Source organism: Neodiprion lecontei, chromosome 4 (assembly GCF_021901455.1).
Source record: "Neodiprion lecontei isolate iyNeoLeco1 chromosome 4, iyNeoLeco1.1, whole genome shotgun sequence".
NCBI lineage: Eukaryota > Metazoa > Arthropoda > Insecta > Hymenoptera > Diprionidae > Neodiprion > Neodiprion lecontei.
This window is the reverse complement of record NC_060263.1, coordinates 35289567-35309555: the sequence shown is the minus strand read 5'-3', so window position 1 is coordinate 35309555 and position 19989 is coordinate 35289567. Positions and strand designations below refer to the sequence as shown.

The 19989-nt window shown below is 45.2% G+C and overlaps 1 protein-coding gene across 8 annotated transcripts in view; it reads left to right on the top strand.

Moving 5' to 3' along the window:
* Positions 1-19989, top strand: part of LOC107222479 (polypyrimidine tract-binding protein 1) — a 371006-nt gene that overhangs the window by 284340 nt on the left and 66677 nt on the right. For all 8 annotated transcript variants that reach the window (XM_046738243.1, XM_046738242.1, XM_046738239.1 and 5 more), the window contains one exon: positions 749-853. In XM_046738243.1, coding sequence (XP_046594199.1) covers positions 749-853 — 105 coding nt within the window. The remainder of the gene's footprint in view (positions 1-748; positions 854-19989) is intronic.

The window sequence follows — 19989 nt, the reverse complement described above, 5'->3', positions numbered from 1 at the left end:
CCAAAGTTGACCTCACTCCGCCGCCGTAATTATAATATACATACTTGTTCCGGTGACATGGGCTACGTTTCGCTATTCTGGATTACGAACTATTTGTTGCGCTGGGACTTGCGACGTTAGATTGGTATATTTAACCGTTGCCCACGATCCGTATGGATGGACGAAGTTCAATTTTATTGATAGCAATTTGATCGTAATATTTTTCAATACTCTTCGACGAAGCTATTTCCAGACTTTTCATTCGTCTTCCTTCAACAAATATTGCAATTTTTCAATACTCCTGGTAAACCTGATGCATCCGCTGCAATACGGTAGATAAAAGTACAGAGTTTGCTGCAACAGCGGTCTCTCGTTCCTCTACGCGCTGCCGGATGAAACGCTGAATAACTTCGCGCTACACTCGTTCAAGATTCCCGGTATTTGAAAAATCTACGGGTACGTTGTTGAACGTTTCTTCAATGGCGTACAAATATTTGCCAATACAGTTTGGGCGCAAGCTTGATGAAATCTACAGAAAGATAACGAAATTAAAGGTTGTGTAGAAAGCACCTTTGTAACTGTTCGATAACGGTTTTAATTTCTCCGGCTATTTGGTGTGGCGCCGGTGAAAAAGGTGATAAATGTAATGGAGCTTTTTGAACACTGCCAAATCCCGCGGAGTGCCGTCTCATCGTGTATGATTGAACACGGTGATCCCGAATGAAACGTCGAGACTAAAACGTATCGTTTTTTCTTTGTGTGTTCTCAGAGAGGAAGCGACGAACTTTTGTCACAAAGCGGAGCCGTCAGTAATGGTGCGGCAATGAGCCCTCAACCGCATCACGCCGCGGACAACAACAATGACGCTAAGAAGGTGAGTCCCTTTTCTGATTGAAAAAATATTTAAAACGTCGCAAACAAAACGACAAAAAGAGAAAAAAAAAAATAAAATAAAAAGAAAAAGAAACAACGAACAAACAAACAAAAAAAAAAAAAAAATAAGAGAGAATGTGAGAAAATGAAGTAGAAAGAAGGAAGAGGAAAGAAAACAAACAAAACAATGGAAGAAAGCTCTCGGCCTCTGTCCCTTTGTTCGTTTCTTTGTTCATCAACTTTTCGCGCGAGACCGGAAGCTGAAGTGTTGTTCATTTCACACGGTGGGTATAGTGGGTATGTAGGTACATAGGTACATAAAACGACAGCCTTGGCCTGACAAGTGTGTCGGGCGACGGAGGTGAAGATCCTGAGCGAGGAGAGTCATAGATCAACCTGGAAGGGAAGGAAGGAAAAGGAGCGAGGGAGCGAAGCCTGCTGCAACCCCGATACGTATGACTTTTTTGACGCTCGCGTCTACGCCGAGTTCCCGGTACATATATCACCACCCTCGCCTCGCGGACGGTTGTCTTTGTATCCATGAGAGATCTGCCAGGTGCCGCGTCGTCGTTCCGTAACTCCCTTCGCTCCGAGTCTGACGAGTGAATGGACCGTCGCCTAGAAATCCCAAAAGGTGCGACCCGACGAGGGTGTAAGTACATACATACCTACCTACCTAACCGTTACGACGGGTGTCAAAAGTGAAAATGTCACGGAGGGCGCTGTCTCGTCGTCGATAAATTTATGTGCCGAGGCCTCGATCACCCCCAAACTTTCGTTTTCGTCCCCTCTAACGTTGAACGGCGCCCCGTCTCCGTATACTTTTACCCCGCGAAACTCGCGAAGCACGGTGCGTTACTCCATTATATATGTATATATATACTAGTATATATATGTGTGTGTGTAATATGTATACGTATACGTATACATTACCTGCACAAGTTTTTACTTCGACCTTAAATTTGCAAACTTTTCTTGACAACTTCGCGTCAACGACAGATAGGCATATATTTTTCCCCTTCGTCGTCGAGTTTACCGTATACACGTGGCTGAGAATAAAATATTACCACCCACCTCCGGTATTACGGTAAGGTAGTACCTACGTGTAGTGCTGATCGGGAACGAGCACCAACATTGACGCTTGAACCGACTCCAGCTTTACTTGCCCCCCCCCCCCCTCACACAGCGTTAAAAAGCTGAGAGACTTTCTTTTTTTTACCGTTCGCTCCTCGGTCCCTACCTTCCAATCAAAGAACCGAATCGTCAACCGTGGTTAATTCAGTGTTGTGCAGTTCTGCAACAGTAGACGTACCTACGTGTCGAGGGGCGAATGTGGCCGGGATTTCATGACGTAGGTTCAAGGGTCCTGACGAAATAACTAGTGGGCTCGAAACCTTTGACCACTAGTCCGCGCGGAACTCGCCTGCAATAAGAATTAATCGCTCGTTTGATCTCTATGCATAGTGCATCGCGCGTTTCACCGGCGCTAGGTGCAGTTTGGACGTTTGTTGGCGCCCATTATCTCGGCCATGCGTAAATATTTCACGCTGTATTAACCGTCAAATCGCTCTCTCCAAAACATCGGGTAACGGTGGAACGGGACTGCAGCCACCGAATGCAACGCGGCCCCCAGTGCATTAGGTCGGAACACATATCTAATACGTTGTGCGGTAATCATCCCGAAACGATTATGCGGAGTTCAATCGAAATCCCGGACGTTGCTCCGAATTGCCGTTTCCATTATCCGCGTCTTTGTTTTATTTTATTTATTTTTCTTTATTCCCTCTTACAGCTCGTCAGTTTATTCGCACTGCACCGTTCTAGCGATAACAACGTCGACGACTCGGCAGTCGGAATGACGTCTCGTATAAACTTTTGGTAAAATATCAGCGCAGTTTCAAAGCGCGGTAACTGAAAGCTTTGTCACTGGATTCCACATTCCGTGTCGGCATTAGATGCCCAGATGTTTATTGCACGTATACATACAACGTTCTCGAATTTAAAGTGGGTATACATACTGCAGCTCGTTTGACATTTTTTATTTTATTTTTTTTTATTTTCTTTTCTTTTTTTTTCAACTCTCCGTTACACAACCGGAGTCGGACGGTCGTTGGAGGATTCGGCTTCTATGTACCGGGTAAAATAGCATCGGTCTAATTTCAAATAACGAGAATTTCGATCGGAAACGATACACCGGGGTAGTAAAATTACGCAATTGGCATCAAGAACCGGTAGATAGCCGCGTTAGGCGATCCTCTTTTTTTTTTTTCGCTAGAGACAGGAAACTCGTTACAGTGATAATCTTTATTTTCAAAACCCGCACGGGTCACTCACAGTCGGCCTAGTTTTTACGGAAAACAAAAGCGAGAGAGAGAGAGAGAGAGAGAGAGAGAGAGAGAGAGAGAGAGAGAGAGAGAGAGAGAGAGAGAGAGTGTTTGTTCTTTTTTCTTTCCGCATCAATATTATTTTCCCCTCTTTTCTATCGTGGCATCCTCCGGATTAATAGCCGACAGACGCGGCGACCGATATCCGGACCCGGCGCAGGAGGGAGAGAAGAGCCTGAGACCGTTTCCAATGTCGAAATCTCGGCCGAATCGATTCTCGGGGTTGAAACGATGGTGGCTGCCTGCCTGCAGTTGTGTGTCCCTCTTGTTCCGTACTTAGCCTATACCAACTCTGCATTTCCAACAATCGGAAGAGGAGAAGGAGGAGGAAGAGGTGCAACGCCGTTCTAGAATTTCTCCGACGACACGGACTGCGTTCGCTGGTGTACATACCTATACATTATACGATATATATATATACCCGTCTCCGAATGTCAAATTTACAACGGTAGTCCATAACTTGGGAGCCAAAGTCACATCTTTGTTCGCGGTTTAACGTCACGCCGTTTGACATCGGCACGTCTTGGCTAACGGGGCTGAAACTTTACGAGCCGCTCCCTCGGGAAGCTCGCGAACCAACTGAAAACTGATATTCAAAACACGGATACGATAATATATTCTCCCACAAACGGAAGAGAACGTCGCTAAAAGAGCTGCCGTTGTCTGCCATTCGTCCAACGATTTTCTCCTTTTTTTTTTTTTTTTTGTTGGTTCACGTGACATTTTAGAGAATTTGACGCGGGAACGCGGGACGTTTTTCAGTGTCGAATGCGGGGCTCTGATAGTTGGTTAGCCTTTGGTCAAGCCGGTCTGGCTCGTTGAAACCGTATGGAAAGTCGAAAAGGCAGAAAACCGTGAAATCCCGAAACGGCTGATCGCTTATAGATCGATCCAACCGGCGCTGCACGACTGAATGGGCTTTGTCGAGATTCTGATGGTCCCAGATTAGGCGCCTATTCGATACACACTCCACCATTTTCTCGATTAGTTGCTGCAGCGTTTCACGGGACCAGCGGCGATCTATACCTATATACGCATAACGTCCGGATCTAGTCGCGCGGCTATTGGAAATTTTGGAATTCATACCCTGTGTAAGACAAGAGTAGTCGATACCTGACGTTCGTCGCTATGGTAATAATACCACTCCGTTGTTCACTCGGAACATCAGCTCTTAATAAAGTCACCGGATTACAGTTCGAGTTTTTTTTTTATTTTATTTATTTTTTTTATCCTGTCATTCCACGTGTGGATTGCAAATGTGAAGGCAATATAATAGGTCGTTTCTTTCTTCGTCACTTTTTTTTCTGTCTTCTTTTACGTATACAAACTCGTGGAAATCTATTTCAGTTTCCTTGATAATTTTACATCGCAGACTGACAGATGTTCGGCGTCGGGTTCAATTAATTATCGATTAATTATAGAGAGAACGGTTTTAAATCTCCCCGTGCACTGCAACTGTCGAAAAATTACAAACGAAACCTACGGTTAATTGGTAAAAAATTTTACCTTCATCTACGTAGATGTTCTAATTTTTCGTTAATAATTTTCCAACTTTCTTTTTCATTTGTATCTAGATAAATAAATTTATAAATTCCAAAGAAATGCTCTTGAATTGTGTGTTTAACAAATTCAAAGGCAATGCAGCTTCAGGGCATGAGATACTCGGTACAAAGTAAGAACTTGTATAAAAGTATAATCAAAGTTTTCAATTATATTAAACATATAACTTGAGAATAAAAAAAAAAAAAAAAAAAAAAAACGAAAACGTCACTCATTCCGACGTGGAGTCAGATATAAACCAGAAAATATCATTGTCCCGCAATTATTCTCCGTGCGCAAGGTCTCTTCGCTGAAGAGTAAACTTGGTCACGAGTGCTCTCTTGCCTCTGGTCAAGCTTTTTCATCTCGTTTAAAACCAAAACTTGAAACATATTTCACGGAATAAAGTAAGGAAAAGAAAAGATGCCGACTCTCACGGAACATTCAGCCGTCCTGCAATAAAGTTTGAAAATTGAAGAAAAAATAGAATCTCTGTAATTAAAGCCGGCGGTAATCTTCTCTCAAGTTATGCATGTCACGGTTGGCAAGGAATGAGCCGTTAAATTTTGACGGTTGTGAGGATTAGTCGATGCGAACAAACCCTGGTGTGTTACTACCGTAGTATAAGCGAGTCGTAGGTACGTACGTACGTACGTAGGTGGTATTAATTTCACGTCTTTTACGTCTTGTAAACCTGAACCTAAAACCGAATCTCGACGAAGAAGCGATTCGGTGTTCGACTCGTGTTGCGTGAAATTGTACACTCTGTCACGTTTATTGCTTATGAGATCGACGCAACCGCATATGTCGGCTCTCTAGAATTGGCTCGTCTGCTATCTCTTGTCCCACCACGTATAGAATCGTTAAAATTTCAACGACTAACGCCGTCCGCGCCGTTAGACGACGACGACGTCGACGACGACTGGGCCATGACGCGAAGACCTCCGTCTCTCCGCTCCCGGTTCTCGATACAGTTATTTACATCCCAGTGCAGTGTGTTATATATGGTAAAAAAAAATAACAATGGTTATAACAAACAAGATTCCACGATATACAAGAGAATCTCGGACAATCTGCCAAGTATGCCGACGACTCGTTCCTCGGAATGTTCCTCGTGCAACGAATGTTCGTCAGAATGTCGGTTTGAAAATCTACTCCCTCGGCTATACACTTCGCTTTATTAGAAACGGTGCCGTTGCAAGCGCGCAAAGTATGCAAGTCTTACCCGGTAGGTACTTGCCGAACGGGATCGTGGATACTTTGGAGGAAAAAACTTTCGAGAATAGCTTTCACGGAAGTAATTATCGGTACAGAGTATGCCGTCACCAATACGAACTTCCGCTCTTCTCTAGTCTCTTTGCAACGCGTACGGATTCTGCACTTGCGGAAGGTGGGCGCGGAGAAGCTTGGGTGAAACAGGGTGAGTCGTAAAAGTTGATGAAAAAGATAGCGTGTCTTTGACGAAGCTAAATTCGGGGCTGAAAACGTTCGCAAGTTTTCTCTATTTCCCGCGAATGTTTTTTGTGTCGAAATTGCGAGGACTGCCGTATACCGGTGTGGACAAGAAGCCGTCTTTTCACTCCACAACGACTACCTTCGATCCGTGATAAGCGAACTTCGCAAAAGTGCACGAGAAGCGTCGAGACAAAAGCGCAGCGGCCGCTTCGCACAAACGACGTCCCGCATCGCCGAGTCACTCAAAAAAGCGAAAGCTCAAAGTCCATTCGTAATGTTACCGCCGTGTGTTGCGCCGCTGCGTTATGCAATGCCTGCAAACGTCCTCGGCGCGAGGCCGCAATGCGGTGATGAAATATCGGGGAAAAGTTAGCGATGGGGGGGGGGGCTTGTTGAAACGGCGAGCACTCGGTGAAACGGTCTTTGATTTTCCTTTTGTAGTTTCGCGGTCGGTGCAACGCCTACCTAGTTCTTCTTCTCATCCCTCGTCTCGTACTCGTACCTACTTTGCTTCTAGTGTCGCGTCTAGTAGGGGTGGGTATCCTGAAAACCTTTTTACCGTGCAGTAAATCGTTGCGGAAAATTTGCCGTAGCCTTATTTATAGAACGGATTGGAGAGAATGCGAATTATGTGGGATTGATCATTGAATTTAAATTAAAAATCGGATGTGAATTTTTAGCCATCCGTAGGATCGCTAAATCAAGCCCGTACGCTCGGGAATAAATAGCAGAATATATACATATAAGCTCTTTCGGTGCTGCTGCTGCTGTTGCTGCACAGTATCAGCGTCGATCAAGGTTCATCGGAAATCATTAAATCGTTGAGGATCGGGGTCAGATATTTCGCGCGTCGGTCAACTTATTAATAAAACCACCTGATAAGCCTCTGTTATATAGAGTGATTGACTCGTGAATTTCAGAGCTCCGATTTTCACCTCTGCAGTGTGAACATCGTTAATTTTCTCTTGCGTTTTATCGAGGTGTTTTTCATTTTTCAAGGCTATGTAAAATCCGGTCGTCATGCAGTAATTATCGACTTTTCTAGCAATCGCAGTTTGACCCGATTCCCCCGCTTTTTTCCTCTTCCCCCTTTCCTCTCTCTTTCTTTCTCTCTCTCCCTCTCTCCCTCTCGACTATCGACGATGCGACATCAGCCAGGCACCATGTGGCCGAGTGAACGGGCAAATAAAAGCTGCTTCATAAAACGGTCACGCGGATAGCTGCATGAGCGAATGGATATTAGCTCATAAACCTTCCGGATGTTCGTCCGTCGGCCCCGGTATACGCGCCTAGATTTTCCGTCGCCTCGTTTTTGAGGTCGCCGCGGCTTTTGCGTATAATACGCCCAATCTTTGCGGCCCGCTAAATTCTCGTCCGTAGGACACAAGGGAGCTTCTTTGGAAGAGAGCGAGTGCTTTCTTATCAGGGGACCTGGAAATAATTGAAGATCCAATAAAGGAGCCGAACGAGTGGCGGCCGTGTCTTCCCAGGATGCGGCTCCTGGAACAAGCTGGCTTAAAGGTTACGCGCCTGTTCCATCAGGAACGAGATTTCATTCCACGAAGTGGTTATATAAGCCTGTTAAATTCAAGTCTCCAGCCGTGGTTCCACTTATTATCTTTTTCTCTTTTTCTCTATCTCTCTCTCTCCCTCTCTCTCTCTAGATTCGCCTTCCGTACCACTTGCGCGTGTTACGACAGGCGATTCCACTGCGGAGAAAAAAAAATGGTAAATTAAACGAGGTGGTGAGGGGGGGTGGAACGCAAGTGAAAGAGAAAAAAAACATGGGAAAAAAAAATGGCAGAGATCTAAATATGCCGCGACTCGCGCGAGTCCCCCAAAGCTCGACGGGCAAATGGACGCGACGTATTTCCGGTTTTCATGCGGAAAGATAAATCAAACGCGAAAACATTAACCGGCCCTCCCCTTCGCTTCCCTTTCTCCCGCAAACGCGATAGATGCTTACCGAATCGTAATCAATCAAAATAATATTTATACACGCGGGGTTATTTCTTTTAATATCCTCCCCCGGCTACCTGCAGCAGTCGAGTCGGTCGGCCCGTCGGCCGAAAGGACGTTCAATTTCTAGCCTAACTAACCAACCAACCAACAAACCAACCAACCAGTGATCCGCTTTGATTTACCCTTTTGCGGTCAGCCAGCGGTCGAAACTTTGCGTCCCTTCCTTCGGTGGCGTTTTGCGATTCATCCCAATCCGGAAATTTGCAAAGTGAGAGTAACACCGGGGGAGAGAGACGAGAATATAAAGAAAACAAAGATCGGGAAAATTCAAAAATTCGTTTTCAAAAATCTCCACCTGAGATCGAAACTCGGCATGTACGGCTACGTTTTTAGCCCGCGGGCTTATCGGCGTGGTTCATCCCCTTTTTACGAGCCAATCTGCTCTCAGATAAGGCCGAGCAATTAATCACACAACCCGTGGACCGCGTGCGTCACCCGTTACAGAGTCCTACCTCGGCGGCCAGCGTGCCCTGTGTTAACAGCCCCCCGAGCCTACACACTCCTCGCCCTCGTCCTCGTCCTCGTCCTTCTCCTCCTTTTCCTGCGCCGGCTTGGCGCACGTTGGGCAGACGTGAAGTCGCCTCCCGGTCCCACCGCTAAAGCTTCATCAATAATCCCGGCTTCCAGACTATACCAACTCCTGTAAAACTAATAAAACCAAGATCAACGTCAAGCCATTTCCACGCTTCGTCGACGGTCCGCTGGTCGACTAATTAACCCGGTTGGACTCCGGAATACTCTGCAGGGAGGAAATAATTCGTGCAAATCTTGAAATCTTACTGTCACGACTTTTTCTCTCCGTCGCAAGTAACACCCTTTTCCAACTTTACATCCATTCATCGACGTTTTTATGGTTTTTTTTTTTTTTTTTTTGCTAGTATTGCCGTTATTTCACTCAAACAACACAGTATTATATATATACCTGAGAAAAACTGGGCTACCTGTATTATATGCGAGATAAATATGTATTGTAACAAAGGGTGAGATGGCCCTTCATAGATAGAAGAGACACAAAAGCTATATCAAATATTCATAAAAATGAAAAATGAGAAACGAATCGTGAAAACAGTCTTGCGTTTCTGACTTTCAACTAGTTACACGTTTTGCGGCATAAACAGCATTTTACTTTGCCTTTTAATTTTCGCCTCTTTTGCCATTTACTTTTCGCTCGCGAACCCTATTTTCTCTGCGCCGCGATGCAGTTTTGCACCAATATATAGACGGTATATGTCGCAAGACACAACCGTTCTGATGTTCGTATATTTTTCACCTTTCTTCTTGGTCTTTTCGTGTGTTTTGTCACGGTAAGGTTACAGTTTCGTAAATTCTCTGTCTTGTATATGTACGTATGTAATATGTGATGTATGACAGCATGAAAACGCGTGCGAGGACCGGATCGCGGGTATCGCTATCACGGTGTGAAATATACTCGTACATGTACGACATACGTGTACGTGTGCAACGCCCCGAGTTCCACGTGTCATCGGTATTGGATTAGCTAGATGTCTGCACGCAGATAACACACACGCGACTCCGCATAGGCCGTGGATATTTTATACTCTCCCTCATGCCGCGACAAGCGAGTGAAAGACTTTTGAAAAAAGAAGTCTACGGAAAGAAAAAAACAAAAAAAAAAAAAAGGGATACGTGAAACAGAAAATACCGTTCCAAGGCTCTTATCACAACCCAGATATGGATGAAAGGTTGCTTCTAGGTCTGCACTTTCAATCCTCCCGAGAAACTGGAAAACAGAGACTAGAGAGGAGTGTTTCTTTTTTTCGTGATTATTTCAACCTCTGCAATTTTCAGATTCACCCGTCGGCTGTTACATTTATATGGACAATTATTATACGTGTATATATAATATATATATATATATATATAACATATGTATATTGTATTTGTTTGCACAGATTAAACGGTGAAATAAAAATTATAAACCAATCGATCGAACTTGAACATTTGACTCTTGACCATCGGACAAAGAAATTCGATAAAATTTCTCCGTCGCTGCTGCGCTGCTGGTTCGTAATGGTTGGTAATGGTTCGGCCATTACCGCTGCCGTTGACTTTCATATCTCCTCGCATCCTCCGTATCTCGGCGTTTTATCTTTACGCGTAAATCGTAAAGCCGGATGTCCTTCGAACCTCGCCGAGTTTTCGCATCGCTTCGAATCCTATAGTGACGTTCGGAGAGTTCAGGCAGAGTTTACGATAGTTTTGCACTCTGTCGGACGAATCCAGGAGCCTCGTCTACGCGAGATCTTCGGACCGACGTTGCCGCGTGTTTTCCTACGATTATAAACTTATCCGCATCCGATACCGCGGAATTTACTATCTCGGGTTATAAACCGCACCGCTCCAGCCTCTCGCATATCATTGCCACGTATCGCCCTTTTTTCGCACTTTCCATCCACATCCGCGAAGGTAAGTTCACTTTGCGTGATTTTATTATCTCCTCAATTTACGTGTTTCGTAATATGTTTTTGTTTTTTTTTTTCTTTTTCAATACCGTTATTATTTTTAGCATCTAAACGTACTCAACGGCTCGAACTTGTAATTAACAGGGGACAAAAATGAAAGTGAAAACGAAAAGTGGAGGATTGAGATGAAAAGTTTTTGTTCAAAATTAATTATCAACACCGCGGAATATCGACCGCTTTTGAATTTCGATTCATCTACCCCGACCATCTTTGTGCCCCCCTCACCTCACCTCGGGCCGATCCATTTTTCAGGTTTCAATTTTAATGAAATGAATGAAGAATTACGCTCGTGTGCGTGTGTGTGTATTCATATATATACCGAAAACATTTTACATTCCACCGGACTAATCCGTCGAATATCGACAACTGTCACAGGTGATTCTCTCACTCGTATATTTTTCTCTCACTTCCACCTCCGTCTCTCAGCAGGTTTTTCACCGCTCGTTCGTCTGACCCGTTTTTTTTTTTTTTTTTCTCGTTTTACTTCCTCTCATCCCCGTGCGTTTCATTCCCTTCATCATATTTTATCCCCCCGTTCACGAGTATATCATTTTATTCGATTCGCCCAGCGTGTAGTCAAGTTTTGAGAGGACTATCGTCCATCCGTTCCGTCCTCCGTTTTTCATCAAGTGCCGGTATGTTGTATATGCGCACGTGCACATACTTCACATATATGTGTAATGCGTATCGGGGTTAATGACAATCGGCGCATAAAATGGCCGAAAGCTACGGGATGGAAAAAGCGTGCATAAAACACTCGCTTATCCAAGTTTTTGTACACGTTGTACGTATAAATATGTTTCGGAAAAATAAAATTGAAAAAGAATAAAAAACCAAGAAACAGAAGAAAAAAAAATTACACTCGGATGCGGCAAAAACTTTTTTCTCGTACTCGTCGAACATGATGAACCACCGGATGAATTTCTCATATTTTTGCATTTTCAGCAGATTCTCGCGTTTTTTTTCCCCCCTCCGTGTATTCAACGAAAAACAAATACCACTTATTGGCGGTGTTACGGGATTATGCTTGAACGAGGTGAATATGTTATTCCAATTGAAACCAGATCCCGGCTAACGTACCACGAATAACAATACGATCGCCGGTGGTTGAATGTAAAAATATCACACCAACGTAAAGAAGAATGACTTGCTCCCAAAGTCGGTAATTCGACAAAAGATGTTTGATTTCTCGTGATGTGAGAAAAATGAAATGGCAGTAGGTGCACCGTATACGAGATTTAATCTCCGACCCCCCTGACATTTTATAAACGCTACGTATATAACGACGGAAATAGAGAGGGTGTAACGTTCGCCGATGGAGGGCTGCAGCTTGCAATGTTGGGGTAATGCGTATTGACGTTTTCTCGATAATTCCCACTGCGTCCTAGCGCCGGGATTCCAGACGGCTCGGAGCTATCCTGCGGGATATTCCCACCTCAGACGCTTGCTTGCATCATCCCCTATCCGCAGGTTGTTACAGAAACGAACCATCGCCGGTGCTGGACTCGGCCGCGTTCGTTGCGCGGTTGAATAAAATGCAATAACGTAGAAGAGCGAATGTATCTCTGCCTCGATATTCGATACATTTTTTAATTTCTCTCGCCGATTTTTACTAGAATCGTATTTTATGTTTTCCCGCAATTATCGATATAGGTACGTATACCGATGCAGGGTTGCTAAAATCGAGGGAATCGTGATCGTAGGCGTCTCGTTGAGCTGAGGGGCTAACCGAGTTATCAAACGATCACGTGGGGTACGTCAGGGATAATTAAATTAATTAACCAGTCGCCGAATGATTCGTTCGACTACAAGCTTGGGCAAATATTTGGTAAACTTTTTTCCGGCTTGTTATAGGCACGTGTATATATATGTATATATATACGTTGAGGCGGTGTAACGATGCGGACAAAATAATTGTGTAAATTTACAGCTATAAATGTTATACAGGTATGTGTTTATTTATGTACGTATACGTTGTACCAGATGCGTGGTGGGAAATCAATAGGCGGGAATGGAAAGAGTTGAACTACGGTTCGAATGGAAACTGAATTGCCGGATGCCTCCGGCGTTCGTCGCTCGGTGCGCCAAACCGAATGGAAAATAACTCATTATTGGTCATTAATTAATATCGAAACCGCGATCGTTCGTGACCTTTTAATTGTTTCCGCACTCGTTACACGGATAAATTCTTATTCACATTTCGTTTGGTATTCGTGTATTATACAAACGGGCAAACAGATCAGGCGCAAATTGTCACGATTCAGGTGGAACGGTTTATTGTTATCTCACACCGCCGAGGTGCAAATTACTCGAATCTATTCCATCGACAAATTCAAACACGATTAAAACGTTTTTATTTCAACGATATTACGCTGCACACTTCTCCGCGTTTCGACTCTTGATATTTTACCTAGTAATCTTTTGCCCGGTTTTCACGAAGATCTCGTATAAGTTTCACATTTCTGAAAAAAACCTCAATTTCCTTCGCGTTGGTAAGTATGGGGTTTCCACCCACGATCGTTTCGTCCACCAATTTTCGTTCCCTGAGTTTTGACGTCATGACCTTGCACCCACGCGTAACGTAACTGAAAAAGGATCATCTCGCCGCCTCCGTGTTCCAAGAAAGTGATAAATACAAAGAATTGCAAAAAAAAAAAAAAGAAGAAGAGGAAAAGAGAAAGAACTTGCTCTCTGCGCACCAGGGAGAACAATATTGGGTTTACACGCGAAAATTGGACGTCATATTTGAATTATTTAAAAAATTTGATATTCGAAGTCCGGAACTGCAGAATCTCCCGAGAAATCGGTGACCCGGTTTTACCATCTAGAACGTTTTTGCCCGCTCTTGTTTTGCATCGCGCCGATTTATCAGCGTTTCAAGTCGTTTCTGAATTCGACTCTTCACGGAAGTTCACGAAGTCGGGACTTTTCCGCAACACGTTTTCAATCTTAGAAAAGCAACAGGCGACGGGCACCATCTCCATTAGAACTCTCGGAGTTTCTCTCTCGCCTTCCTTGTTCCGCAGCCTCCGTTGCCGCTCGGGTGTGTCCCCCTCGTTTCTTCCGCCACCCTTATTCACCCTGGCACTTGGTTCTTTACGTGCCCTCGCCTAGAATACATAGGGAGGAGCAAACGGGCAAGCGAGCGAACCGGCAGGAAAAGCTTAGCGGCTCTGGCCCGGCAGCTTCGTTCAGTTCAAACTCCAACTTCAACTTGAGGTTAAACTTAACTGAAACTGCCTCCTTCCCCGGGACAGGGGCTGCAGCTTTTCGATTAACGCCAAATTATTATTCATTTGCTTTTTAATTCAGAATTAAGTAAATGTTGAATGGGGTGTACTTTCGTCGCACGAGCCTAATTTCTTACTCGCTGTATTAACCTTCTCCGTGAGTCGGAAGCCGTTCGGCAAATGTTCGCGAAAACAGCCTCGTAAACTTCGTCGAGTGCGGTGAATTCGTAAGAACAGCAAACCGTTGGCCGCTCGGTTAGCGACGCAGAGAAAGATCGCGGATAGCTGACCTAGGTACTAAAAATCATCCTCCTCGTCAGGGTTTTGTATGAAATCGTGCCATTTCCGAGTACTTGCGATTACAGTAGATAGTGGAGATTTTTTTTTTTTTCCTCCTCCTTCGACTCGGTTATACATCCTCCGCCACGTTCGTTCTCCTAGTCTGCTTTTACTGTCCGAGCTTTGGATTCTTGTTCGAACTCGGGTGAGCCTTAAATCTAGACGCTAGATTTTCTCAACGGACGTTTTTACAGTTTGAAAAGAATCGTGCTGATCAGAATCAGCGCCAATTCTGCATCATGTTTTTCCTGTACGCGCAAAGTTCACCGCTGCTTCCTGGCTGATGGGCATTCGTATCGACAGTGAGTAGCTGAGACAGGAGGAATTCAATTTCGAGACCGAGGTGTAATTTCACTGGAATTGTTATGAGGATCGGACTCGGTTTGATCCACTCACGCTTATCAGTTAAGGATAACGAGGAAAATGAAGCGAACGTTGATGAACCAGCGACACACGCCATTCTCACGGAAAGACGATAGATATTACCGATTAATGCTCACCAAAGGGGGGTGATAAATCCGTTGGGATTGCCACTTGAGAAACGGGGAGATTACGCGGTGCACCGTTGTCAGGCTCCGCCAGACACGTGACGCGCAATAAGACGCCGTGAAGAGAGAGGATGAGGAGAACGAGGAGGAGGAGGAGGATAACGAGGAGGTGAACAGAAGAGGAGAAGCGGAGGCGGCACCAGGTGCTAGACGCGGCACAATCCTGCGCTAGCAATTGGCTAATAATCTCTAGCAATGTCTCCACCGCCTAGCAGGAGAATAAACTCGACACTGGGACCATTAGTGAGCAGCTCAACTAACCCATAACCCTGGTTCGAGGAACTCGCACGAAGGACAGAGACACGCTTCAAATGACGCTGGTGACGATCGCTCGATACGTTCCTTCGTTCATGCAGACATTCGATAAACTCGACGCGAGCTTCGGTCTAATCGCGAATGACCGTCTGGTATCGGTCTGCGAAAGAAACGAAACGAAACGCGATCCTGGCGGTAAACATAATCGTGCTTTACGCAGCTGTTATTTCTGGACTACCTGAAACATGTCGCACGTCGGAATTTGACGGATCATAAAAAGTCACGCTTGAAACCCATCAATCTTAACTCCGCAAACGTTGGGCTATGGCTCCTCTGGCGGTAAGGCCAGTGCTCACTCCGTGTCTGACAAACGTTTTTCCCGACGATGAACCGTTCAAGGCTCGATTACCGCGCACGAAAGGATTTTTAAAAACCTCCACCAGACGTGTGTCATGGGGACGATTTTATTTACTCATCGTTAGGGAATTATGGAGTGAAATTAAAAACACATGAGCTCGTATTAATGAATTTTAATCAGTACCAGATCTACGGCACCGCCTGTCTTTGATGTTTTAAACTCCTTTCACGGGGCTCTGTTGATCCGATCCTCGATTTACAGACGCTGACCCTTTTCATCGTGATGGAATGAGCTTAATCAGATAATGTAACGAGATACGTAATGTTACGCGGGTGCTAGCTACCTACCTGGTGCTCTACCGTTTCACTAGTTTCTGGAAATCACAATCACGTGACGTGTTACCAAACTCGATATTCTACTCATTTGATGTACATGTTCAGGCATTATTGGATCGACTGATATTAAAGGGGTTTCGAAACTGGCAACCTGTTTGTAATGACGCAGGCGATTTTGTTCAGTATTGTCAATCAACGGATAACAAATATTAAAGCGATTTCGTTTGAGTTTTTCGAAACAAGAGGCGAAGGGGAGGGGGGGGGGGGGGGGGCGGATGCTAGAATAGAAATTATCCAGTTCAATCAGAATGGAAACGACGATCAAACGAATGAGTTAATCATTTGAAAGAACGAACGTGTAACGCATAAATGAGTTCTAGAATGCCCGAGCAACCCTGATTCGACGCGTTACAGTTCGATAAGCAATCCGAGAATCGACTCGTTTCTGGGCGTTTGAAAATGAATTCAAACTTCGCAATCGCGAGGGGTGTGAATCAAGATGTCGGTGATAACAATCCCTTTTTCATAATGAATCAAAAGAGAGCCGGGGCTGAGTAATTCTGATGCATACCTCATTTTCAATATTTCAATTTAAACTTCAACTCTTCGTCACGAAAACGTAACGTGATAGTGTGAGGCTGCTGTCAGATGTATTATAGCCATTACTCGTACGGTATAAACGTGCAAATTTTCAGTTTAGCATCGATTTTCCCACGATTAGACATACGTACATTTATTATTCCTAGCGGTATGGCAAAGTTTTTTCGATATCTGACGTAATCGATAGTTGACAATTTATTATTCAATAAAGGATGAGAAAAGGAAACTCATATATTGTCTCGCCGTACGTGAAAAGCATTCCAAACCCGTCTTGTCTGGAACTCAATGGGAAACTTTCGTTTATTCTTTTTGGCATACGGAATAATATTCGATTGCGCATGAACTCGCTGCGACGAATGGTTCAAAAGTGATAAATACTTTTACAATCTCTGTATCCTCAAAATTATCACTAGTACGGTGCGTGCGGTTATAATGTGATACCTGACTTTTTCTCGTTCTCTCCTATCCAGAGAATTTTAGTACGTAACCGGTTTTCGTGACTTACCCACAATTTGCGATTGCACGTATTCAGTTCTCCCGGCTTTATAATAATTCATGTCGTTTGCAATATTTCTTATACTCTTTGACCGGCAATGCGATTCTCGGAATTAAATTTTATCACCGCGTGACTGGATGCTTCGAGATGTCCAGTTCGTAGTGGAAAAAGGAACGCGAAAGAGAGAGAGAGAGAGAGAGAGAGAGAGTGAGACCGCGGCCCCACGCAACAGCAGGACATTTGTCTTGACCAAGGTTCGCGGTGGCTTCGAGTGGCCACGAGTGGTTCGGCCATTTCGCCAGCACCCGTTTTCCCCGGTTTTTCGATCGTCGATTCGTGAACGACGAGGGGTAGCAGCAGCCCTTCCACGGTCCGGCCTTTTCGGACCTCAGAGGCTTCTAAATCAGCTTGAAGCATCCGCTCGCCTCGGGGCAGAGAAAAAAAATGGGAGAGGAGAGGAGAGAAATTGAAGAGGACCCCAAGGTGCTCAACTACCTTGTATCCCACCGGCTGTCTACATCTTGTCTTGGCATTCCATTAAATCCTTTGTGCAAACCGGATCCCATGGTCGGGTCGAGCTCGAGATAAGAGCTGCTCCCGGATATATCCGTCCTCTTATAATATAAGTGTGGATATACCTCCCCCGCACACCTTTGTCGTCCTCTCTTGAAAGGCGGACGACCTTCCGTCGTCGCAGGAAGTCGAGTCGAAGTACGACCTCGGGGGCGGTGGATGGGGATAGAGGGGGGGGGGGGTGGGAAGCGGTCGGGGAGGAAGGGAGGAAGGTAGAAAGGTGGGAGAATAAGGGGGAAGTTCCGTAGGTAAGAGCGAAATGCCGAAGCTAATTGAGCCGGATGTCGAAAACCTGGCAATCCAGTCGAGGAAACGGGTTCCCCAATATGCACCGATTTCCTACCATCGATTTTCCGCAAATTGCCTCTATTATGTCCAATTATTGACATGGCTGTTGGCTTCGTTGGCTATGCCGCCACGCCGGCCGGGCGGGGTGGTACGAGTCAGTGGTACTAGGACGAGTTTCGAACCAGTTTGGTCGGAGAGGAGCCGAGTGCTGACTTTGAGTGTCCTTCGGAGGTCCTTTGCCTTCCGGGAACGAAATGAAGAGGGTCACTCTATTTCGTACTCGTCGGAACCTCCTCATCGCCTCAACGTTGTTTGACCAGACAACAAACTGTTTGTTTGCTCATCTTGGTGTTTCCTGGAAGAAGGCTTGATCAGACGCTCGGACGCGAGGGAAAAGAGGCGAGAAATTTCTCCTCCTGCTCACTGTCCGTACTTTCATCGTGTAATAATTGGCAGGCTTGTTTTTCAACCTTTTTTATTCGTCATTCGACTTCGCTTCCTCTAGATCTATACGGAGCATATGAGGAGTAAAGACGAAGAGTACGAAGAAGAACCAGAGAAGAGAACTAGCGACACCGTGATTCGTGGAGTCAGTAGAAACTGTGTGTCGAAAATCATTTACATCCGTTTTACAGTCGCAAAAAGCTAAACCATCAGTCCACAATATCATTCTAGTACTTCCTATTGTCTGCTCGTTCACGAAACTACAAAACTGTACAATTTACGACTGTGAGCTTATTTGCGAAAGCAAAAATCCGAGAGATCCGACGCTCGAAATCATCTGCCGGTCTCGGTACGCTTGTTACTGATATCATCATATCTGCAAAGACTGCAAATTGAAAGCAAGCTTAAAGATCGCGCGTAAAACAATGATCTTGAAATGTTTAGGATGAAAATGAACGGACCTTCATGCTCCGGTCTTCTCGTGGTCTTTGTGTCCCGGCATCCTGTTCTCGCCAGGTCCTTTCTGGCCTCATTTTTGGCCCCTCAGGGGCTCCAACAGCTCAACCCAGCCCAAATTACTACCGAAATGCTTTATTCCGCTGGTAGGAGAGATGCCGGGCCCTTTTCTCTTCTCCTCGGGCTTAAAAATCTGCTTGATGTCGCCTCCAGGCTCTCCGAGTACAAGAGAAAAGGACGAGAAGTACCAACGTCGTGGTTTCGTCTCCTCGCAAAAGGGAAAAACGGAGGCTGAGGCCCAAGGCTATCGCCTCTATCGCCACTCTGCTCTCCCCAGTCGCTTATTCTTCCTCTTTCAGCACCCCTCCCGTCTCTCGTCAATGACTCGTTTTAATTAGACAAATATTGGTCTGATCAAATGAGAACGGTATGAATTAATTCTTCCGGTTGAAAGCAAAAAAATAACGTTGATAATACCATAATGATGATAATAATAATAATCACCTTGGTGATAATGGTAATAATAATGAAATCATTAGCTGCGATTATCGCTGTTCGGAGAAAGAGACGTTGTACGACGAGTGGCTACTGCTGGAGGTTTTATTTTTCTGTTTGTCAAAAAGTGAAACAATCCGTCTCTTCGCTTTTATTTATTTGTTGATCAATTTATTAATTTTTTTTTTTCTTGTCTCTTCTTGAGGGGGCGCAGGTTATTTCGTCGGCCAAATCAGCTGATCCCTTCGATTCTCCACGGCCGTGAGGTTATTCTAACCTACCCACCTATCTCACCCCATATCTAGAGGTATAAGAAAAATCCAATTAACCGACGGGCAAAGTTACGGCTCTGATAAATCGGACGGATGATGCTGCCAACCTGAGAAACTACTCCCGGCACGTGATACAGATTAAAAATATGTTTCTCGTTTCTTTCTCTATCCCCCTCCTATTTCTCCCTCGCTCCCTCCCCGCCTCATTCCAGGTGATTTTTCAAACGCATCTCTCTTCGCGCCCCTTGCGATGAGTCGGCGATGCCCGGCCGCCCCGTTATTGAAGGAAGGCGGAGAAAGGGAACCGTGATTCGGGGTTGAGAGAAGCGCCAGTCCCGGGGTCCGGGGATCGCGGGGAGAGTAAGAAAACGGGACGCAGATGGGCATTGTGAGAAGATCGGTCAGAGGTTTAGGCGGGGACGGACCGACGGACGGACGTGTCTCGTTTTATCATTTCCCACACCCTCGACCCCTGACCGTCCGGGGTCGTGTCAGCGCTTAGCCCCGTCAAAGATGTCCATTTTCCTGTCGCCTTTTTGCGCTCGGACGAGCCCCGGCAAGAGGA